The sequence below is a fragment of the Pieris napi genome, chromosome 7, assembly GCF_905475465.1.
Source record: "Pieris napi chromosome 7, ilPieNapi1.2, whole genome shotgun sequence".
Lineage (NCBI taxonomy): Eukaryota > Metazoa > Arthropoda > Insecta > Lepidoptera > Pieridae > Pieris > Pieris napi.
The window spans coordinates 9,540,360-9,564,761 of NC_062240.1; the positions used below are offsets into that span (position 1 = coordinate 9,540,360).

Genomic DNA, 24,402 nt, shown 5'->3' on the forward strand with positions numbered 1-24,402 from the left:
CCCGTGAGCCCTCTGGCATTGAGAGTGTCCATGGGTGGTATCACTTAACATCAAATGAGGTTCATGCGCGTTTTCCCCATGTTCTATAAAAAAATATTTGCATAATTTGTTAAACATTAACTTACTGTTAGTAACTATGGACATATAAAATCTATAGCGGCCATTTACAGGATAGAGTTTGAACCATAGAATAAGAATAGACATACACGTATATGAGGCATTTGTCAATTGAACTCAAATCTTTGACAATATGTTATCAAAAATTTAAAAGCCTCAGAGATTTAATTACAAATTATTTGGGCCAAGAACAAAATTCCTGTGTAATGTTTATTTGAATACAAAATTTAGCGTAAACAAAATTTCAGTGTAAATATTCAAAAAACTAAACAATAAAAATGCCGAACGAAAATAAAGGCGAAGAAAAAGATAAAAGGGTCAAAATACAGGTGAAATACAAATTACATCATTAATAATAAAGATTAACTATCATAAAAACGTAGAGGTGAAAAAGGAATTTTCATTAAACTATATCAAGATGATCTCTTGACTGAAGTCAGTGAACTGACCGCCTCCATGTTGGGTAATTGGTGACAGGTTTCTAATTATATGCGCTTAGCAATTCTTGTTGTTTGAAGGGCACAAAAGACTACCTTCACACCTAAGGTACTATACTACTATAGGTACTATATATTACTACTAGTACTAAATATTGTTCACAAAACAAATTATTAAAATCCTTATAGTAAACCTTAAGCTACGGTTTATGTTAACTAGCTGTCTAGACAACGTTTTGGACGGATCTACATTGCATGAAAAATTAAGGCTTACAAATTGGTTCAGGCTAGAATAAATTGTTATGTATAGGGAGAATTAATGGAAATATTAAACTCAATGTCAGGTGGAGGGCGAAGATGAAGTGGAAGGTGAGGCTGGTAGGAGGAAGATGAAGAGGTTCCAACTTCCTAATCTACCTCGATGGTGGCAGGCGAAAATCATTCAATATGCGTAAGTGCTGTAAATAAATATTGAAGACATAGTCATCAAAAGTGTCTTTTGAGAAATATATTTCACACACATAAGCATTTATGTATTGATTTAATAAGATTATTCGAAATTAAGTTCGCTAGTAACTACTATGTAAATGTATAATAATAATACAACGTCACCACGCTTTTTGTTTTATCTTGCGAGACGACCCTTGACTATTTTATCAATTTAGAGCGTCACAATAACAGATATCAAAATCGTGCGTCTTCCTTGATCATATCCTAAATATAGGTTTTACGTTCATCACGTGTATCGTGTTATCTGTGGTTTTTAACACAACAAAATTTATAAGGAAATGTAAATTCGAAACTAACCAAAATCATATAAACGAAAAACTATAGTTTCTTTTTCATTCCTCTGCATCTATTTAGATAACCTTTTTGTATGAACTGTCTTTTTTTAGACTAGCAATTTTATTACACTATACTAAGTTATTATTATAAAACACACTTGTCTCAGATTTCATATTGAAATTTTTACCGTTTGCGTGAAAATAAAAGAATCTAGCTGACCCGGGTCGCGGGCCGCGACGTTGGCGCCATCCGGGTCACCCAGAGTTGTCAAATTACCTAGGTTATACCACTTCCTGCGATTAAATAGTTAAACGAATAAGCTCGCATTCATTCCCGCAAATTGTAAACACTTGCGAAGGCTGATCGCGGTTAGCTCCATCACCCATACGACACCTCATCAAATATTTGAATTAAACGTCTATCAATATCGCGCAAATTTAATTAAAACGCTATTCAAACACGTGTCGATAAACTTTGGTTTGATACGGAAACGTGAGGGTGAGAGATTAATGTTCGCGTGTGTGGTGTCAGACACACGGGGTTGGGTGGGTTGTTTGGCACTTGGCGACGATAAAAGCAGTCATTGCACCTTAAGCCGCGCCTGGGGTAAGGTGCAGTAATAGCTCACGATGCAACGGGTGTCGTCGAATGCATCTGATGGTTTCTGGACTATGATAGAGTTGCTCGCCGGTCGTGACAGAAGAAGATCGACTGGGGAAATTGAAGATGTCACACATGTCGATCCTCCGGCCAGGGTTGCTTCAGCTCTCAGGTGCATTTTTACGTCTCTTTCTTTAATTTTCCCACTTTCATTTCTAACGTTATCGTCATTGCAATGTCAATTTACTATACGATTTCTATCTTAATTTATTACCTACAAGATCCAAAATAGCTCTGTACTTAATGGAACAATCAATACATTGTTTAAGTATAAAAAATAAAAAAGTGCGTGCGTACAAAGTACACATGTCAGAAGCGAAACTTCTTTGTAAATTAATTATTGAGTAATTAAAAAACCCCATAATTTAATTTTGCCAGTCTTTCTATATTAATGAATAATAATAATGAATAATAAGGCTAATTAAACACCAGAACTAAAATTAGTTGTTGTTATATATATATATATATGGCAACAATTACCCTTATCAAGATACAAAACCTATAAAAAAATGGTAATTTAGTGACTTAATAATGATATTGATATGTATTGAATATAAAAAAGAAAAAATTTAAAGAAAAAAAAAATCGACAAAAACGCTGCACATCGTCGTGACGTTCCGTAAAAATTTACCCTCATGTGCTTAAAGAAGTTTCACTTCAATAAGATTGTCTTAGAAGATAGATAAACTCTATTAAAAGCTTTGTCTTGTTAATATTACTTTGGCGTTGTTTACGTTTGTATCAAAGCAACACGTAGCTCAGGTATTGTTTTCGCAACTACTAAAAGGATCGTAAATAATGATGAAATGTCTGATCTCATGAGTGATTTATCATAAAATGCTTTGTTCTGGTTCATATAAAAATAATAGATGATAGCACTTTGCGTCATACAACTTCCGTTTATTTACAGAGATAATAGTTATCTCTGCTAATATACTATCATGATTATTTGCAGAATTGTTTGCTATCAAATAAAATGGAATATAATAAAATTATTCATCTACGGTTATACTATTCGTATGGTTAAGGGTATTTTAAGTTGATAACGCGCATGTGCGAGTTTGCAGTCCAGAATGTATTTTCTGCCGCAACGACCATTCCTTTGGGTCAACACAACAAACACCAGATATAAACGAGCTCTACTGTGAATTAAGACACAATTATTTACATATAATATGTAATAATAAATCCCGTTTATTTCAAATTTTTACAAATGTTAACCAATTTAAACTATATTAGTTTAAATTGGTTATATACATTGTATTTCTTGTTTCTCGTTATCGGAACCCCTTCACGGGTAAAGGCCTCCTCCAAAAAATGTATCCATCAATAGCTTTCTTTCTCAATTCGCTTCCTTTCGACGCTTCTATATCATCTATCCACTTCTTTCTAGGGCGCTCTCTTTTCCTTCTTCCCGTTGGTCTTTTCCATATCTGAATAGTCTTTAAAGTCCATCTTGTATCTGAGCATCATGCTATATGTAGTCAATTTACACATATCAATATAGAAAATGGTATAAACCAATTTAGTTTTTATACAGATTTCGCATATTTACGTTATAACAGCTTGGAAGGTATATTGTAAGTAGCACATGGCTAAGCATTTGTGGAAGGCCGGGAAAAGCCAGCACAAAATTAAACTCGTGTACATGATGTTACTATCCTTTCGCTATTCTACTAGCAGACCGGCCAAGCGTTGCTGTGGCAAAGGTTTTTGTTATATTACATAGTAGTAACCTATTCAAGGGAAACGGTAGTAACCAGTCATGGGGACCACCATGCTTTTTTGGTGGTTATGCCATTAAATTGTAGCTTATGTGAAACTTTGGAACTTTCAACACAGCGCCATCTTTTAGAAGACTATCAAATTATAAACAAATATTTTGCAATAAAATAATATTGCGGATATAAATTGAGATGTAAGCTCCTATCTCCTAACCTATCTTTTAAGTTGGATCAAACTACACACGGTGTGCAAATTTGATTGATATCGGTTCGGTAGTTAAGGAATCCATAGCGGACAAACAACGTGACACGTAATTTATATATATTAAGATAAGATATTAAGATTTTTACCTAATTACTATAAAAACAAAAAATTTACTTTTGTCAACCTAATGACTGATTTTCTTTTTTAAAGTAAGTTGATATTTAAGAAGCATATTCGTAATGACGCAATAATATCAGACATTAAAAGTATATTAAGACTGCAATATTGTAACGAAAATAAAAATCTGACCTTTTCACCCTATTCACCAAACATCGGATAAGTATATTGATAGGAAATTGCAATTTTAAGAGTCCAATGTTGTTTGAAACCTCGCAGTACTCTGCTTAATTATATATTTATTAAAAAAAGGTTTTCCAATGAGGATTACAATAAAACTAATTGCACAACCCTTTACAGGCAAACATAGCATACTTAATATCTATTACTATATGATATAAAAAGCGATAATTTTTTCTAATAAAACCTAGGCAAAAATGACTATATTTATTAATATTGTATTATTTAAACATAGTTCAATAATAACACAAAACTATATTAACCCTTTTATTTGGAAAAATCCCGGGTTTCTATTTTACCACTGACTGTTTATATATTACTGACTGTTTATTATGTTTTTATTGGTTTAAGTTTTTGCAATATTCTACAGTTATAATGGCGCGTCTAAACGGGCCATGTTTTGCTGCAATTGATGGCTGCAACACTGTGGCCGGCAACATAGCAAACAATAGCAGCCACACTATGCAATATTGCAGTAATGTCCCGGCCATATAGCCAAACATGTTTTGTATAGCCACATATGGCCGATATTGCCCCGATGGGTGGCCGGACGATCGCTAGGCTATCGAATTCAACTGCAATATTGCACAGCCAGTTCTATTGTTGTTTCAGTCACTCTCTTTGTTATGGCACAGTGTATCCTTTTCTACGCGACATGACGTTTGCTATGAGTGAAGTGTGCCTGTTGCTATATTCTGTGTTTTGCGATCAGCTGTATTTGACGTTAGATTACTACGTAAAAATTACTGCTTTTGACATTCTAGTTCTTGAATAATTTATTATCAAGACTTATTTCTAGACTCAAATTGTCTACAGTTTCACGCCTATTTAAGTAAGGTCGAATCCACAATCTCTTCTTTTTCTGTTTCTTTTTTAAAACAATATAAGCTGCTGGGACAAGTGTGATTTCGTCAGCCATTGTTGCCGGTTTGTATAGCCCGTTTAGGAGTCTGCATCATGGGCCATACTATTGCAGACATATTGCAACACATTGCCCAGCCATAGATTGTTCGGCCATCAGCTGCATTAAAATATTTTTCTAATGGCCGGACAATTAGTTGCCAACAGTGCAGCCATCAATTGCAGCAAAACATGGCCCGTTTAGACGCGCCATAATAGGCATTAAAGTTTAACAATTTCAGTTAACTTAAACTGGACACATAACAGTGTTGTACAGCGTGTGTATTAAATGTAAAAATTTGTTAATATATATTCTTGGTGTCTTTTCAATCTCATAATATTATAGTTATTTGATACATACCTTTAATTCGATTCAAAACCGAACCGAACCGAATTCGAAATTAAACATTTATTATTTGTTAGATAAACAATATTAGACTGGTATAGTTTGCTTACACAATAAATTGCTCAAATAAACACATTTATTATACAAAATTATGAATTATGCTTTCAACAATATCGGCAATTCTAACCGTTACATATTGTGAAAATTAATATTTCTTATAATTCCTTTAATACCGGGTAATCTTATCCCGCACTAGAATAAATAAAAAAATAAATATATCAATTTAAAAAATCTTATAAATCTATTTTACAACATATATATATAAATTGCATATTTTACTACTATACTCGTAATACAATATTATTATAATAATGTGTGGTAAAAGAATAAAAGTAGAATAAATGCCGCGGAAATGAGAGAGTTAAGATGTAGAACCGATGAATGGGAAGCTGCTTACAAGTCATGGATGTTCAAGTCGGGTTGTACGCCTTGTTGGACAAACCTAGACCAAATCCAGGAGGTAATAGAGAAGGGACAAGTTAAAAGTAGCATGACCGACGAGCATGCATGATGAAAGCTATGAAAGTGGAGCAGCGAGAGAGGTATATCAACCTTAGCAAGTTGAGTTTCGAAGTCTGCCTAACCCTTCGGGAAAAAGACGTAATATATAAATATGACATTATTAAGTCTTGAAACCCACATGTAGAAACACTTTTTAAATAAACTTTAACCTCGTTACGATGTTCATAGAAGTGACACCAGTTATTAAAGATGCCTTCCATACAGTGGCGTAACAATAGGATAGCAGGGCTGGCAAAATGCCACGGGCCCCCGAGTCCCAACCCAAGAGGGGCCCTGCTTAAGAGACATTATGTTCTATGAAGTGAAGTCTCCAATACGCATTGGGCTAGCGTGGGGACTACAGACCATTCCCTCTCGCCTAAGAGAGAAGGCCTATGGACATTAGTGGGACATATACAACGTGTAATTGAGTACGCTGAAAATCTCGAAGTTTATTAAAATTAAACTAAGTAGGCCGTGGCCCCATGTCTACGGCACGGCACCGGCTACCGTGCAACGGCACGGCGCCGTCGCCGTGACACGGTACGACGCCGTGCCGCACCACGGTGCCGCGGGCGGTGTGCGCGGGGGGCCAATTCTCAGTCGATATTTCGCAGGTGGCGTGCGTGCATGTGTTTAATGTGTTTAAAACAAAATGGTGGAAAATATCGATGTAGATTTCTTTATTTCGTTAGTGGAGGCACGTACAGTGCTCTGGGACAAGACAAATGACAATTATAAGGACAAACATTTAAAAACAGAAGCGTGGAAAGATGTTTGCCGAAACATTTTTGAATCATTTGATGACAAGGACATTAAAGAAAAAACAAAACTGGGTGAGTACTAACATTTATTTGTTTTTAATGTTTTTATGATAATGGAGTAGGTACAGTCGTGGTCTCATCGAGATATATTTTTATGCAGAAATAGAACTTGCGCTGCTGTAATAAGATCTATAATAATGGTTGTACACCATACAGTTCCTGTGTACTTTGAGATGACGTCTCTTCCACATAGGAATTCAGTCTTGATAATAGAAGGCAGGTAGGAATTTCTTTTTTTTTCGTGACTGGTTTTGAGTTATATTTTGGTTAATTGCCAACTAAGCGCGCCAACATCGCTATTAAAATATTTAGAAAACTCGTCTCTTATATTTACTGGATTTGATAAAGAAACGTCATCTATAGTTTGTCGCAAGTCCAAAAGGGAGTCATCGATATACAGTTCTTCGGACATTTTACTTCCATCTCGAGATACAACAAAGTTGTGCAATACACAGCATGCTTTGATAATGTCTGTTGCAAAATCATATTTGACGTTTAAAGGCCTGTGAAATATACGCCATTTATTTGCAAGTATGCCAAAAGCACACTCGACATTTCGTCTGGCCCGACTCAAACGGTAATTAAAAATTCTTTGATCAATACTTAAATGTTTCCCTGAGTATGGACGCATTAGATTACTCATTAACGGTAGGCCTTCATCTGCAATAAAGACATACGGAACTGGTTTTTGAAGGCCTGGCAAAGGCTTTGAAACTGGTATGGGGAGTCGATGTTGAATTAATAATTCATATAGTTTTGTGTTCTGAAAAATTGTCGAATCACATTCTTTTCCATACGCTCCAATATCGACATACACAAATCTGTATTTAGAATCGACTAGTCCCAGCAACACGATAGAATTATAGTTTTTATAGTTGAAAAAAAGAGATCCACTGTGGGCGGGACTGTTAATGCGAATGTGCTTCCCGTCTAAGGCCCCCATGCAATTTGGGAAATTTGTTTTTTTGTCAAAGTCTTCCGCTATTTGTTCCATAAGCTCTTCGGTTATTGTCGGTATACATTCAGATAAAAGAATGTCCCAAATAGCACGACATACTTCTTGCACTATTCTGCTGATTGTACTTTTTCCTCGATAATCTGTGAATTCCATATCTCTAAATGAATTCCCTGTTGCCAAAAACCTGAAAAGAGAAAATATATTTACTAGTTTCTTAGAACAGTGTTACCACAAACTGTTTAAGCAGCTCAATTTTCGAATTGCTTTTTTGAATTTATACTTTGGCTAACACTTTGTATACCCTATGATAAATACATGTAGTCATGAAAATATTAACCTAATGTTTTATTGTTGCAGGACATGACATAATTAAAAAATGGACAAACATCAAAGACAACTACATGAAATACATGAAAAAGAAAGAGCTTGCGAACAAATCTGGAGCTGGTGCAAAGAACTTGAAAGAATATCATTTGCACAAACAACTGATGTTTTTAAAAAAAAACGCACCAAATTTAACAGACTGTAGTATATTGGAAGAAGAGTCTGAAGGTCCAAAGACAAATGAAAATACTAGGTCACGATACCGACCTTATGCTACACCTACGCGTAAAAGAAAATACGTTGAAGATGATTTTGAGAACAAAATTATCGAAACTTTAGAAATTGCACAGAACAGACATGTGTCTTTTTTTAAATCAATTTTACCATTTCTGGAAAAACTAGACGACCACCAAACATTGATCTATCAAAGTCGTGTAATGCAAATATTGACAGATTTTAATCAACCCACATATCAATACAATCAACAGTCATACAGCGGCTACCAGACAGCATATCAAAGTAGCTACCAAAGATCACAAGAAGCTACAGCGACTTATCAAACAACTCACAATCCATCATCTACAAGCGTCCGTGACCAAACTTCGCCAAATTCAACCATAGAAAACATATCTAATAATTTAAGCGATATCTTATCATACACACAGGAGTCCGAATACGATTTTTCTTAAATCTAGTTAGATAATTTAAGAACATCGCAGGGGACCACGACTCTAGAGCGAAAAAAATCGCATTGAAACTCCTGTGATACAAATAATAAACATATTTTGATTTACTATAAGTTCGTTTTATTCTTACCTGACAGTTAAACCAAGCTTCTCAATAGGATCAACAGGTTTTCTGAACACGTATTGTTTTTGTAAACGAGGTGCTAATTTGGTAAATAGTTGTTCAAAACTTGTTATGGTCATTCTAAAATATTCAAAAAATTTCTCATTCCCACATATTTTTAGGGCTTCATATTTCCTTTTGAAATGACCTCCATCTTGGTTCATTGTAAGAATATATGGATTTACCCAAAATTTCCTCTGTTTCTGTTTTTTTTTCATTCGTCGTCTTAGTAACATCAGGAGAATAATTTCGTGATCCATATCCAGATAACCACGTCCGAGTACAACAACTGCGAAATATCGACTGAGAATTGCCCCCCGCGCACATCGCCCGCGGCACCGTGGTGCGGCACGGCGTCGTACCGTGTCACGGCGACGGCGCCGTGCCGTTGCACGGTAGCCGGTGCCGTGCCGTAGACATGGGGCCACGGCCGTAGGGATGATTTTAACTGATAGGGCCCCATCAAAAGAATTTCCCACGGGCCCCAGATGGTATAGTTACGCCACTGCTTCCATATATAGTCCGTATTAACAACAGCGAACGTTTAATATCTACGACTTTATCAACAATTGGCACAAAAAGTATTTAAGATAGCATTCTTACGAAGACTCAGCGGCTTAGTGTGATTTGAAAAAGCTACTTTTGCTTTATATTATTAGCTGGGAAGCTATAACTCAACTAAAATATGAAATGTAAATATGAAACCGCATAGTTGGCAGTATCGGAATAGTTCCGCTCTTTTCTCGGATTTAATTCATAAAACGTTGACGTAATACCCCATAAAATGTACTATTTATTACTCATGACTCAAGTGATGTTTGGTCGATGAAAACCCATCTCAAACAGATAGTTTTTCATTCAGAAAAATTATAAATAGACTATTATAACGAGTAATGAGGCCCGTACGGTATGCAGTCGTCAAGCACCAAGATCTGTAACCTAACCGTGACCTAACAAGATACATCAATTTTATTTTAAAAAAAACGATACATATTCTTACGAATAACAAATTTTATACATGTAAAATTATTTTTATGTAAAATTTATTTAAAAAAAAGGATATTGTTTTTAGTAAGTCTATCATCATTGCCCTTAACAGTTTGACAGTATGTTATGACAGTTTACGTCAAAACTGATAAAAATATGATTAAAAAACTTAATAAGTTCTGTCTCTTTTCATTTAATTTCTCTTTATTTTAAAATATTTTTTCTGTAAAATAAAACACTGAACTTTAAATATGATTTCTAAAATATACACTTTTTACAAAATTTCTTACACACGCATATTGTAATAACTCTATCGTTAAACACGTAACGTGTTGTTATGACGTCATCTGTATATAATTTACAAGGCTTGTTTAATTTTATACATTTAGAAACAATAAAACTAATTTTACACTCATTTAGATAGTTCAAAAACTTTCGTAGGTATTCTGTAACTTTTAACAGCGATAACGAACTCCGAGATTTTATATGCAATTTTGATGAAGTTTTTTCAATATCCGTAGAGTTGATGTCGCGGTATAAAAATTATTAGAGTCGGGAGCGTAATAGCGTTCACAGAGACCGACACCAAATATTTTTACAAATTTATACATAATTGTTATTCAAACGCGTTATACAGTTTTTGATGATAAAAATTGTTGACACAAGTTGATAGAGACTTAAAAACGTTGGTGCACGTGACATTATCTAAAATCCGTGACTATATAAATATTTTCAATTATTAAGTTATTTTCGTAGAACTAGCTAAGATAAAAAAATCGTAAAAGTTGTTTGTGTAATTATGATATTTATATAGGTATTTCGTAAGTGTCGCATAATTTTATATGTTTTGCGTAATTGCAATATTTTATTTTCTTATTTGATTTGATTTACGTGAAAGCGTATAATACATGTGCCGTTATCGTTCTATAACTATATAACTAATAAAACTAAACTCTTTTACAAAAAACGGGCACCTAAGGAAATTTACGTCGCAGTATTTAATCGACCTTATAGGTCGATTCCAGTTAATTAAATGAAATGTTATTGCATGACGTAGTCTGTATATTTATAATCGTACATAGTGATTTTGGCAAGATGACACAGCGTCACACAAAGGTTTGATACTCGTTATTAGGTTTTTACATATCTAACTTTATTTAATCAAATCAGTTAAAAAAACTTTTTTTTTTCCGATCACTTATTTGGCCGTGTACATCGATTTTAAAGAATTCATTAAAAAAAATGTCTGAATGCACACCACGCGTTATAAGTATGCAGACTACGTCAGTCAATTAAATTTTATTTAATTAACTGAAATCGACCTTAGAACCTAAACTTCCTTAGGTACCTACCCGTTATTATGCAAAAGAGTTTATTCCTATGAAATTTGATACATTAAAAAGAGAAGTTTTTTATGATTGTTATATAACATTCATAAACTGAACATAATTTTCTTTCTAATAATTTTAAATTACATCGTAATACCTGCCTTGCGATTCTGTAACTCACTTTTCGAACTCACACAGCGGTTTTCGCATCGGCGGTCGCTCTCAAATCAGTCGTGAAGCAGTCATTTTATGATTTGGCATTCTGATAAACAATAAACTACAAGCTCCCACATTTTCAGAATGCCTAATCATAAAATGACTGCTTCACGACTGATTTGAGAGCGACTGCCGATGCGAAAACCGCTGTGTGAGTTCGAAAAGTGAGTTACAGAATCGCAGGGCAGAATATTGAATTATAGCAAATTTTAATTTAACCTATTCAGACTTGAATGTTACTATTTCTGTCTGTGACTTTCTCTATGTACAGACTCGAGACAATGTGAAATTTATTCATCAAACTCACCAAAATCTGAGACATGTATGATTTTCTCAATAGGTTTTGTCACGAAAGGTAAAGCTTTGGTCTTAGTACAATTCAAAATAAACTTTTAAATAAACTTTATAATTTTAACAGTTATAATCGAGAATTTCTTAGCACGACTTCTCGAATGCGCTACGCCTGGTTTGGAGAAACGTCAAATAATGTTCTTCTTCAAGGGCTTTTTAGTGGTCGCGTAAATCATACACAATATTTATTAATTTATTGTATTTATCAATATAATTGCCCAAGGTTGACGTGGTCGAAAATTAAAGGCCTGGCTTATGACAGAACGCTATGGCGAAGCGTTGTGGTTGCCCCTTTGGATGGTGATTTTCCTATATCCCCACGAAAATAAATCAATCAATATAATTCATCTCTTACGGGACATAGTTAAGGATAATTTAATTTTAGAATAAATTCAAAATTTCAGTCGTTTGAAATAAAATTTTATAACATTGTAGTAGTACTCATGAATAAATCTTAAAATTAAGTTCATTTTGCAGCGCGTAAGTACCTTATTTTAAAGAGAGAATATTTCGATTCGTTAGAAGTTACATTTCCTCTGTTATAACCTTTCATAGAACTGATTTCTAGCAGCTTACATATTAATATATTGAGGTATATTCAGTACAATCGAAATTGAATGTGCCTATGGATGCCAATTTCAATTTTGCAAGTTTTCAAATGAATTACGTGTCGTTGATGGAACACCATTAAATATTATTTCCTGTAAACGGTCGTAAAATTGTAACGACATAACTCAATCAATGAAAAGCGATTGTATAAACGCTACCTTAGAGGTGAAATTGTATGCGATACATCAGCTAGGGTCGTGCCATACCGTGCCAGGGCTATCGTGTAGGCACGGCAAAGGTCTCAACTATGACACGCCGTCAAAAGTACTAAAACTTTACGGCGAGGAAGCCAGGCGCTTGGCAGTGTACTTGGAAATTTCTATTCAAAACGAGTGCCCAAAATCAGGCAGACCATCTGCGGTGAGTAATTTCTGTGTGGTGTGTAACCGGATATGTTGTCTTATGTTTTTGTGTTGTTGAAAAGAAAAGCCGATATAATTTTTGTGGTTATACATATAATAATAATAATTCCTAATAATTATGTGAGCTATCAACTCCAAAAGCTGTTTTCAATTAATACCTTTTGTTCAGCTTCGCGCATCCGCACGTCCGCGCCCGCCTGGAGAAGCACATGGGCTCAAACCTGGTGAGGCTGACGGACAAGAACTACATGAACGAACTGGAGGAGAGGATACGAGCTGTCAATGAAGAGAACCTCAATAAGAGGATATCCAGCAGAGTCGTAAGTTAGACTAACTTCAATAAGTAGATTTTTACTGTTTAAGCGACAGCATTACAATTGCGACTTTCAAACAAACAAAAACAAATCGGCAATTAAATCTGATAGCATATTAATTATTAATTTATTATTATCCATTAGTTTATTTATAAGTCTGAGTAGGGCTATCAGTCTACATAAACATTTTATAAGTCAAACCTAGAAAAATGTATTTTGAACATCTCTTGTTTAAATTCAAACTTCAAAGAAACTAAGAAATTGAAAGTATTACGTAAACAGAATCGGTTGCTGAAATTAACCATCATTTAGTATATATTATCAGCGAACAGTAATTTTACAAAGCAATATTTTTGTACCACTGTAATAAAATTAGGAAAAACTACATACCAGATGATGGCTGCCTAATTGGAAAAAATAACTAGTACTATTTATTTTTACGACGATCACCTCCATACATTTTAGTTCAATGAATCGTTATGATTATTTCTTCTGTACTATTACACATAAGAGTGCGATTAGAAATTCTCATGTGCTTTTTTTTCAGCTCGATGAAATGGAGAGACTCAAGCGCCTTATATTAGTCGGAAAGACACCATTAAAGGAATGCCCGCCGGAATTATTTAATCATCCAGTTTTTGTATTTTGGAGAATGGTGAATAGAGAAGTTGCGAAAGCGTCGAAGAAACGAGCTGATGCGTATTACAGGAAGCTGAAATCATCACAGAAATTGGAACAAGTAAATATTGAATTTATTTTATTTCTATATAAGTCATAAATATAATGTATTCTTTAAATTACCATAGAGAGTGTTCAGAGGAGTTGATCGGACTAATATCTGCAGCTGAGTTCTTTTTCGGCCGTCAAGGCAAAATACAAAATACCATCCGTATCCCCTCGACGTCCATCGATCCACAACCGAGTGTTACTTAAGGCAGTTACGCACCACCACTATGTAGCTGCCCACTGAAGTATTTCCGAACCAATTCGACTTAGGGTCCGTCAAGAAAAGAGCGTACCGGCAACGCACTTGCGAGCCTTCTGGAAAAGTGAGTGTCTATGGGCGGCGGTATCACTTACCATCAGGTGAGCCTCCTGCCCGTTTGCCTCCTATTACATTAAAACATAAAAACTAGCAAGGAATAAATTAAATACAAGCAAACAGTATCTGCGTAATACACAAAATTACGGTAAAATATATTAATATTTTAATTAATGTTAGTAATTAAGTTGTAAGTGCGAGATAGTGTATTCACTGGAACGTTAAAAGTATGTAATTATTTGTATTTGAATATTGTTATTCGGTGTGATAGTGAATGATTGAAAAAAATTATTTCATATTAATATAGTCAATTGTCAATAATCTATACATCAATACATAAAACAGTTTATTAAGAAAAATTGATAATAAACTTCAAATAGATGCACTTAATTCATAATTACACGTGTTTATTGATAAAACAAGGTTATTTTAACATGTAAATATTATTGTTTTCAATTAAGTACTTTAAGATAATGCATTTGACTTTAAGCGTTAAGTAATATTTTTGGTTATTATTAACTCAATAATCTGAGTACATTTGGAAGGGTCAAAATCGAGTTACGACATTCGTACTTTGCAGAATTTAATAACAAGTTTAGCAGTAAACATTGACCTAACCTTACCAACCAGATCTAAAATAACAGCGCGTTCAATTGGTCATAACAAAATCGTTTCATACTCTTGATTTAGTTGATCATAAATAAAAATTTTAATCAAGTGCTTGTGGACTAACTGAAAAGAACAACTGTTGTGAGACTCTCTGGGAAAAAATAGTAATAAAATAAAGGTTAAATAATTATTAAAAAAACGAGACCACCATTCAAACATTCATGTTAGGCCTTAAAACATACCGGTGACTGAGTTGGCCTTGCTATAAATAAACACGCAATTCTAGGCACTCGAAGAAGAAGCTGAACCCGAGGTTACGGAGGAAGAGGGTGAACAGCTAAGTGCAGAACAGTTATTGGCAAAATGTAGAGCTGAACTGGAAGAACTGAAGCAGGTCGACATCGAAAAGGGCGTTCGGTTCACTGACGAACAGTTTGCACTCCTCAAATACGAAACCAATGATGTGAAGACCCTGAAAACATTAACTGTAAGTATTTTTGATCATTACTTATTAGTTAATTAAATATTTAATGACCATTTTTAAATATACAAAACTAATATTTGCAACACAGATTAACCTATTTTGGCATTGGACCTTTTGCGATATAAAAACAATTTAACATAGATCCATGACCTAAACTAATTTATAAACAGTGTACATTTTATATTGAAATAGGATTAATAGGGTAAGCTAACATTTCCAGTAAATTACGGGAAAAGATCACATTCTTAGGGTAATTTCGTTACTTTCGCGCTACTTCATAAAGTCAAATATAAAAAAAAATACAGAGCACAAAGTACTTGAACAAAAATGTACTTTTAAAAATGTCTCATTCATAATTACATATATACTAAATAACTTCGTCTATAGTACGTATCCGAGACCTTAAAGTTATTTTAGTACAAACCTATTTCTGCAGCGCAATAATGTTGTAACAACCCGAGAGCCATTATAACTGTCTAGAGCCGTTCTTAGTGAATGCCAAAACTGAACAGTCTGTAAACATGTTTTATAGGTTTGCTATTAATCTATTGATAGAACAATATCTCACCAATCTGATTTAAGGATTGTCTTGGTGTTTCACTGTCAGCCCGGCAAAACCATCTAATATCTACCTTTTGACCTATGTCATCTCAATGAACGTAGGTTTCACTTCTTAATTCACCAGTGGAATTTTCTTTCGTTTGCCCTTTCGATAAAGGAATCATCTTCTTGAAGAAATCATCATCTTGAAGCATCCCGAAAAGTCTACGCACCTTTTCGGCACAGAAGGCTGGTCTTCTATGTATCTAAAGAAAAAATATAAATGAAACTGCAAACCTCATTGAGTGAAACAGATTATACTGAGTTCTCCGAATGGTAAAACATTACAATTGTCTCGAATAACTTATTTTTATTTGTATGTTTCTAAAAACCTTGCAGCAGTTCTCGGTTGATATTTATATTAGAATAATCTAGTCTAAGTGCCAAAGTACTGTAAGCGACATCGTTGTTTATAAATTCAATTGATAATAGTAAACGGAACAGTTTTGTTGATATAAAATCCATCAGAGGGCTCGTGTCAAACCGGTTTTATCTCGATAGTGCCCAGCTCATATTGACCCTCAAGTGTCACTTCACCACAAGATCCTATGGCTCAAGTCCCCGATATAATATGACTAACTCGTGGATGACATGCACGAAGATAATTTGATATTGAACTTTCTACAGGTTACGCTTATCCAGTTATAACACGCGTGTCCGATCTGACATATCTGACACTTTCAGACTCGTAAACGCCTAGAAGATTTCTCTGCGTATTAATTTATCATCGTAAACACTTACTATCTTTAATAACGTAATTGGATAATTAAATCATCACTCTGGATACATCTCTGTATCTCCCTCACAACCACAAAAAAGGTAATGAGAACTATAACTTGCCTATACCAGTTTTAACTAGAACTGTTATCAAGGCTAATTACTTTTCGATATGTTACGCGTTCTCTCAACAAATATATAGAATAAGGGCATTGTAAGGAATGTGATTATAATGAATATTAAAATAATGACAAAATCCTGCGTTTTCGCCTTTTTACGACAGTTCAGAGATAGTTGCAATGCGCTCTAAAGAGGTAATTTACATTCGAATTTTGTTTTAAAATAATAACAGTTGTGACAGTAACCCAACTTATATAAGTATCGCTTTCTTGTTTACTGTCTTGTAATAAAAGAATTTTTGGAATTTTGCAATAAAAACAGAAAAACTTGAGTGATATTTTTACGAGTTATTGAAGAAACTCCTTTTGTTCATCGCAATACTTGTGTGAGATTCTTTCGTAGAATATAAAGTAGATATAACTAGGTACTACCTAATTTAATGGTATAACATTTAAGTAATCTATTATATGAATACCGCCGTCCTTGTTGTACTTGCGGTATGTGAGGAAAGCACAAGCTCAGGGGTCACCGGTACTCTATCAGGCGCCAACTTAAATCTTTAATTAGCGTCTGTGCACTTGAGCCCCGCGACCAACAGGATAGGGACAACATAGTGAACAAAATCAAAGTTGGAGGAAAGACTCTTATATTTTCCGCCTGCTTCTATGGCTTGAATATTAGTTATTTTTAGCAATAGATTCCTAAATCCGGATTTGGGTGGGGTAATATATCCACACACGTACAATACAAATTTAATGCAAATATATGTTTAAGAGAATGACAGTGGCATTAAATAATTATTTAGAAAGTAACTTTTACAACATTAATCTTCAGCCCAATTGATTCCAAAACATGTGATAAGATTGAAATTTGATGGACGGATATCACTTAATAAATGTTATAAAAAAATATAAATATCCATATGCATTTTAACGCACAGATGTCGAACTTTTCATAGTTTAGAAGATGTATTCCATGTCTCATTTTGAGGTGGTTTTTTTTTGGATGTTTCCGTCTAGTTACTCATGTGTCAGAAGCAGCAGTAATACTGCTTCACTCTCAACTAGCCATTGATCTTAATTATTTTTAACCAAATGTTTTATTTTCAGACTGTCGAAGAACTTTACGCCTTGGCTGATAAAATAATTGGAACAAAACGAGTTTGAATATATAAAAACGTGTTTTTAAGTGTAAATGTTGTGAGTTCATAACTTTTTTGACATTAATTTTATTGATTTTTATTTACCAAACAGTATTATTTTATAAGAATTTTCAAAATAAATTTTGTATTCTTAATTGACTTTTATTAATTCCAAAAACATGAATCAGCTTTATCACATATGCGAAGGTGTAAATAAAATAAATAGAATACTTTAAAGCCAATTTATTAAATATTCTTTATTCTTCATTGTTTATGAACCTTGACTAGATAGATATTTATATTCAGTTCTATTAAACAAACAGTATTAAAGAATGGACACAAGTCATGTATTGTTACAAGTAATAACAAAATTCCTTTACTCTTAAAGGACTACAATTACATTATTATGAAATTACATCTTATTCTTTTGAAACATAACATCTGACTTTAAACAATTTTTATTTAATCTTAGTTTAACTTAACTAAACAAAACAATCCATGTTTTTGCGGATGTCATTAACAAAAACATTTAAATAGAGAGCCCTTGAAGTTTTAAACTCAGAAATGTTTCTTAATTAAAGTCTACGTCACAAGCGGCTTTTAGGTCTACGACGTAGCTGCGCGTAGATGAGTCCAGCTGGTTTATCTATGGGCTGATATATGTAGTGCCGCGGATCCCCTTTAGTGACATTTGCAGGGAATTTCGATACATCAATGTTGAGGTAATGTTTATTCGGCATGGTCATACGGATCCAAGATATCTGAAAAAAAATTGTTCAACAGGATACTAAAAAGACAAAGAACTAAATTACTAACTGATAGCCATTTGAACCGTACTCTTTAATCACGTGAACCTTAATCATGACGGACAGAATTATATCTCCAGACACGAGTAAACATAAGCTATTTTTGTTTTAAATAATGTCTTGTGTTAAATTATTAAGTAATCGAAGCAAATACAGATGCGATAAGATCCTTAATTTATTAGGCTTTCAATTTCTTGGGTCACTATAAGTCCAATCTATGATTTATTATATCATTGTTAAGTTTATCACGCACGCGCCGTTAAATAATTGAGGAATCTATCTCGTATGATTTATTATAACGAACATATTAAGATGCTTTGTTTATTTTTGGTGCAGTCACATGACTATAAGCTGATAATAATAAATCTTAAGTTATTAAAATTATTAATAATATCAGCTACTTGCGTCCGTGATCGACGGATACAAATACTGATAAAAACTATTAAAACTCACCTCAGCCACTTTTTCTAAAACAGTTTTTTCGGCTTGATATAATGTGTGTTGTACTGAAGGTGAATAAACTCCTGTATCAGGAGGTCCGGCGAATTTATCAAGAATCGCGTCTTTGACAGTTAGCCAGGCATTGTCAAAATCAGCTTTTCTCATATTATCATACGTCCATTCTGCTTCTACGACAGTACTGTAAAGACACGATTTTAGATTACAAGATATGAAATGCTTGAAGCATCTTTAAGATTCTAGAATCCGATGAAAATATTCCAACGGCTTTTGTAAAAATATATTACAGATCTAGGTAATATACCTGAAAATCCTTTCTGCTGCATCAGATAACGTGGTGTATTCATCTTGAACAAAATCTACGAACGCCGACTGAGTAGTCTTCAGCACTCTTAAGCCGCTCAAACCGGCTTTTACTACTACGGCCTCTGTTAATAAAATTGTTATCATTAGTAACCAATTAATTAACAATTATGAATATTGTTAAATTAACGCGTGTGTTCTATTTATTGCGCCCATCAAAAGTTAAATAGGACTTGATAACAACACACATCGAGAAAAGAGCACAATAAATTCTTGAATATACACTCACCATGTCTCGCTTGAGAAACTTCACACCACCTGGTGGCGGCCGGAGAGAAGACAAAAGCATGGTTGTGCGGTGCGCCGGCTTGCAACCTCTCCCATGGGTATTCCATCACATGACACTTAGCTTCCGCTACTTGCTTATATGTGTAAAGGAAATGATTCACTACAACTGCACCGAACTCCTCTGGAGTTTTAATCCCATGTTTCTTCGCTAACACATAGACTGTGTTCTTCTGGGAGTCCGTTGCAACCACTTCTTTGTTATCACCAACTATGTATGCTGATTCCGATGCCAGCTTCAGTTCTGTTGAAACTTCGAATTCTCTGATTGCATGTCGTTCTCCATCTCTGTGCACGTGCAGCAATTTTACGGAGCTCTTTCCATAACCGTGATCGCTGAGCTCAAAGCGACCACCTGAGTCTGCCGCCGCGGTAGTTGCGGCCGTGGCTGATACTCCTCTCGACGCAACGAGAGGACCACCTTCACCCGCGCTTGAGTTGGAAGGTTTCGCATAAATTCTGTAAATATTAAAAAATTAAATATCCACGCTAAAAATAAAAGCAGTAGCAATCAGAAAAATATATAAATAATTAACCTGTTAGTGCTTGTCCACGGCATTTTTTTAAATATTTGTATTACTTGATTTTAAGTGTGTGCAAGAAACGCCTTCGGAACATTTAGTGACGAACTGTGATAAATCGTAACGGACAACACATTTATACAAGTGCCCTGTGACCTGTGTTATCAGCAATGAGCACGCGACTAATATGCAAACCTAACTTTTATCGCTTCGTGTGTAGCTTGATTTACTAAATCAAATTAATGTAAACAAAGATTAAAAACTTACAACTTGTCAAAATGCCCACTAATTAGTACATTGCCCACAAAATTTAATCCAATTCCACTCTCCAATTTGAAAATCCCTCAAGAGCCTGCCCATATGAATGTATAATAATAAAAAAGTCCATGGATTATTATATATTATACTATTAACTTAATTCTGCTACAAAATCTGTTCGTTGAAAAAGTGGCCTCAAGATTACAGATTCTTAAAACTTGGCAACAATTATAAAATCAACAATTTTTAATAAACTTAAAATTTCTTTATCTCGTTTACAATTTTAGTCGTCAAGAACGATAAAGTGAAGACAGAATTGCTATCGATTTTTCATCATTTTGGCCAGGTCACGACATCAAAACTTCTGATTTATCAATAATATTTTGCTTAATTGTAATGATTAATTATGTTGTTATTAAAAATAACTATTGCAAATCTGTTGAATTACAAACTTGGGTTTTAAATTTACGTTTCTTGTTGTAAATGTTATATTTATAATTACGACTTAGACTTCATTGTAATAATATCATGATATGTTGTGAGTAAACGACCAATGTGATAAAGCGTGACCATACATTTTAATTTTTGTCAATATGTGCTTGACCTTTTTGATCCCACGTTGCTATGGTAACGAATACTTGATCAATTAAGAAATAATATCGAGATATAATTAATTATGTACTTTTGAGATAGACAACAGTTCTTACCCATCTCAATAAAAATATAGTGTAAGTTACGAAACAGATAGTTAATCTGAATATTTTATAGATTTATATTTTTTTTGATGCTGTAGTGTTTTCAATAAAAATACGTTGTTCGAAAAATTTAAAAAGTTATTTGAAGTTTCCTTTCATTAAATTAAATAAATCCTTTTTTCTCTGAACGTTGGTAACAAACAAATAACATATAATTGCTAAGAAAAACCAATTGATAACTTTAACCGACATGTCTTACACCAGTGTGTCAGGCACTGGAGGCTGATCACCTACTTGCCTATTAGATTGAAAAATGATCATGAAACAGATTTAGAAATCTGAGGTATTTAGGTCTAGGCCTCAGATTCATTTTTTTATTTTAGTTTCTCAAATATAAACAAGACGAGATTACCTAGGTTGTCATTAGCGTAACCAAATTTTAATTATTAGTTTATTAATGACAAATATGTTTGACACGTTTGATTGTTTTTATTGTGTCCTTGTGTTAATCGCTGAAGGTCAAAAATCATAAAAACCTTTTAATTTGTAAAGTAAGTACTTGTCCACATAACTTGCTTATAACTTAAATTGTAATTTAATTGTACGTAAAATTATAATTAGTATTTTTATATACAGCTTAGGTTAATTCTTCTGTAATTTATTTTAATAATTTTTATTATTCTAATTTCTTTCTTAATTTTTGTATTGTAATATATATATATAATATTGTACATTAAATAGTATCTTTGGTTTACTTTGATCAGCTGAAAGCCACACAAATCAGCGTAATAAAACTTTCAACAAATTCTACATTTTTAAGCGACACTTCTTACTTAATTTATTAGTATTTATTGGCAAATTGTCTCATTCGCAATCTTGATTTAAATTCTAGCTATATATATATATAATTCTATATATAGCTGGCACAAACATAGAAATATATAAAATGTCTTCGCAATGCTCGCCTTTAAATAGTTATCATATTACAATAAACCTCGGCATTTCCAAAAGAGTTTTAATACATGGAAAAAGTCTTTCGTGATTTTTAATAATAATACTTGGTCTATGTAATCGAATTGAAACTATATAGGAGAGGCACGCAATTTTATGCCCTCGTAACATTTTATTAGGTTTACTTTTTATATTTACCGATTTTATGACGTTACAATAATGTTTTTTTACGATGGATACTTCAATCTATATGTGTGATGAATGAATATCGGATGACTATGTTTGCTTGTAGCTTTTATCAAAAGCCTTATTCAGAGTCGCGTATTTAATTATCAAGTATTAGTTTAACGAATAACCAAGAAGTAGCCAGCTATCAAGAAGAATAAAACTATAAATTTAATACGTAAGGAAAAAAACAAACACAAACACTGGCACCCTTTTGGACCCTGAATCACTTCGCATTGCCATCAACCTTCACTTAGGAGTGTCCATATGTATTCCCTAGAAGTGTCCCTATGGCTTTGAAGTAAGTAGCGTTGGACACCATGGCCTCCATTGCAAATGTCAATTGCAATTGCAAAATCGCTAGAGACGATGGCAAGCGGCCGGATGGGATGTCATTGATCCCTTGGAGCATGGAAGGAGCTTTGGCATGGGATGCTACTTGTGTAGCCCCGTCTCACCTCCCTCGGAAAAGCGTAAAAGCTGGCACGGCCGCAGAGCAGGCATAAATATAAGAGTCTTTCCTCCAACTTTAATTTTGTTCCCTTTGGAATAAAGTCTCTTGAGTCTTGGGCCGTGGGGTTCAAGTGCACAGGCGCTAATTAAAGATTGAACGCGCCTAGTAGATAGTACCGGTGACTCCAGAGCTGGTGCTTTCCTCGCTCAACGAATAAGTATCGTAATACAACAAGGAAATGCAGCTATAAGGTACACTGCCACAGGGACCAAACTTTTTAAATTTGTTTTAATTTTCAATTTTTATATATTATTACAATAACTATGTACGTTAAGAATATTATAAATACTGTATATTTTCGTGTTGGAAATAACTATCATATACCATATGTATTATACGTAAGAAAAAAAATACGTAGAAATTCTATCTAAAACGCTCGATGTGTTAATTTTATGATAGTAATGAACGAATCGTTTTATCTCTAAATACGTGTTCAAAAATACTTAATCGTCAGTGTTAGTAGTGTAATAGTAAACGTTTAAGAGTTTGGGCGGGCGGGCGGCGGATGCGCTTTAAGTGCGCATCAAAGAGATATGTCGATAATTTCTTAAACAATTTTAAATCTAGATACAACTCTACGATTTGTAGCGGTTAGTTTTTTTGAAAATAAATTATATATTATTATTAACATTGTTAGTCCTGTTACGTAATAGCTTATTTTTTTTGTTTCTTATTAAACATATTATCATTACCAACCTATGATACAATAGATGGAATTGTATCCCTCAAAAGGGTAATAGAGCAGATAAATTTCTACGTCTGGTAACAATCTTCAAACGCAAGCCGGGATTCAGGATCAGGATTTGTATCCTGATGTTGTCTGCAGGGTTATACAACATATCCGTTACCAATGTAGAGGCGTAATGATGTCTATATCAAAATATCGTAATTCCATTTGTCACGTGGATCAGGTAGTCGTCCTAAAACCGCCATGTTATACAGTGCTGACAAAAAAGACAGTGAATACTATTTTTGGTTTTCATTTGTGTACCTCTAACACTAAACTGGTGACCTCCCGACGTGAAAGTGAACAAAAGTGAATTCTATTTTCGGTTTTGATTGGTGTACCTCCAACACTAAACTTGTTGTTTTTTAGTATCTACTTATTTTTTTTTAGAAGGGGCTGTATGTAGAGGTGTAATTATGTCTATATCGAAATTTTGTAATTCCATTTGTCATTATGTCTACGTATCGTAATTTCTTAATTCCGTTTGTAACGTGGATCAGCAGTTGTCCTAAAACCGCCATGTATGACAGTGAATACTATTTTCATTTTTGATTTGTGTACTTCTAACACTAAACTAACATTGAGTAGAGATACTCGATTAATAAGTAGTAAGTACGACGGTAATAAGTAAATAATTTCACGTAGTGTAACGGAATATCGACAAAAGCAC

At 33.9% G+C, this 24,402-nt stretch overlaps 2 protein-coding genes and 1 long non-coding RNA gene across 5 annotated transcripts; 1 reads left to right on the forward strand and 2 right to left on the reverse strand.

Moving 5' to 3' along the window:
- The first annotated feature begins 245 nt into the window (after positions 1-245).
- Positions 246-18,083, forward strand: LOC125050851. Of its 2 annotated transcripts, XM_047650910.1 has the most exons (6): positions 246-446; positions 899-1,005; positions 13,071-13,221; positions 13,763-13,954; positions 15,153-15,353; positions 17,897-18,083. In XM_047650910.1, the coding sequence occupies exons 1-6, from the start codon at positions 396-398 to the stop codon at positions 17,951-17,953; spliced, it is 759 nt and encodes a 252-aa protein (XP_047506866.1). In that variant the 5' UTR covers positions 246-395; the 3' UTR covers positions 17,954-18,083. The 2 variants fall into 2 exon arrangements, with proteins under 2 accessions (XP_047506866.1, XP_047506867.1); XM_047650911.1 differs by lacking the exons at positions 246-446; positions 899-1,005 and adding an exon at positions 1,915-2,112.
- On the reverse strand, positions 14,591-16,989 carry LOC125050852. Of its 2 annotated transcripts, XR_007117212.1 has the most exons (3): positions 16,692-16,989; positions 15,919-16,156; positions 14,591-15,338 (listed from the first exon to the last, which is right to left on the reverse strand). It is a non-coding gene; the product is annotated as an uncharacterized LOC125050852 (long non-coding RNA). The 2 variants fall into 2 exon arrangements; XR_007117211.1 differs by having other exon boundaries at positions 15,919-16,989.
- Positions 18,084-18,156: 73 nt separating the features above from the next.
- LOC125050850 (uricase) lies at positions 18,157-20,538 on the reverse strand. Its single transcript, XM_047650909.1, has 5 exons — positions 20,378-20,538; positions 19,786-20,300; positions 19,498-19,621; positions 19,188-19,374; positions 18,157-18,689 (listed from the first exon to the last, which is right to left on the reverse strand). Exons 1-5 carry the CDS (start codon positions 20,398-20,400, stop codon positions 18,516-18,518), a joined length of 1,023 nt encoding a protein of 340 aa, XP_047506865.1. The 5' UTR covers positions 20,401-20,538; the 3' UTR covers positions 18,157-18,515.
- Between the last annotated feature and the right edge of the window lie 3,864 nt (positions 20,539-24,402).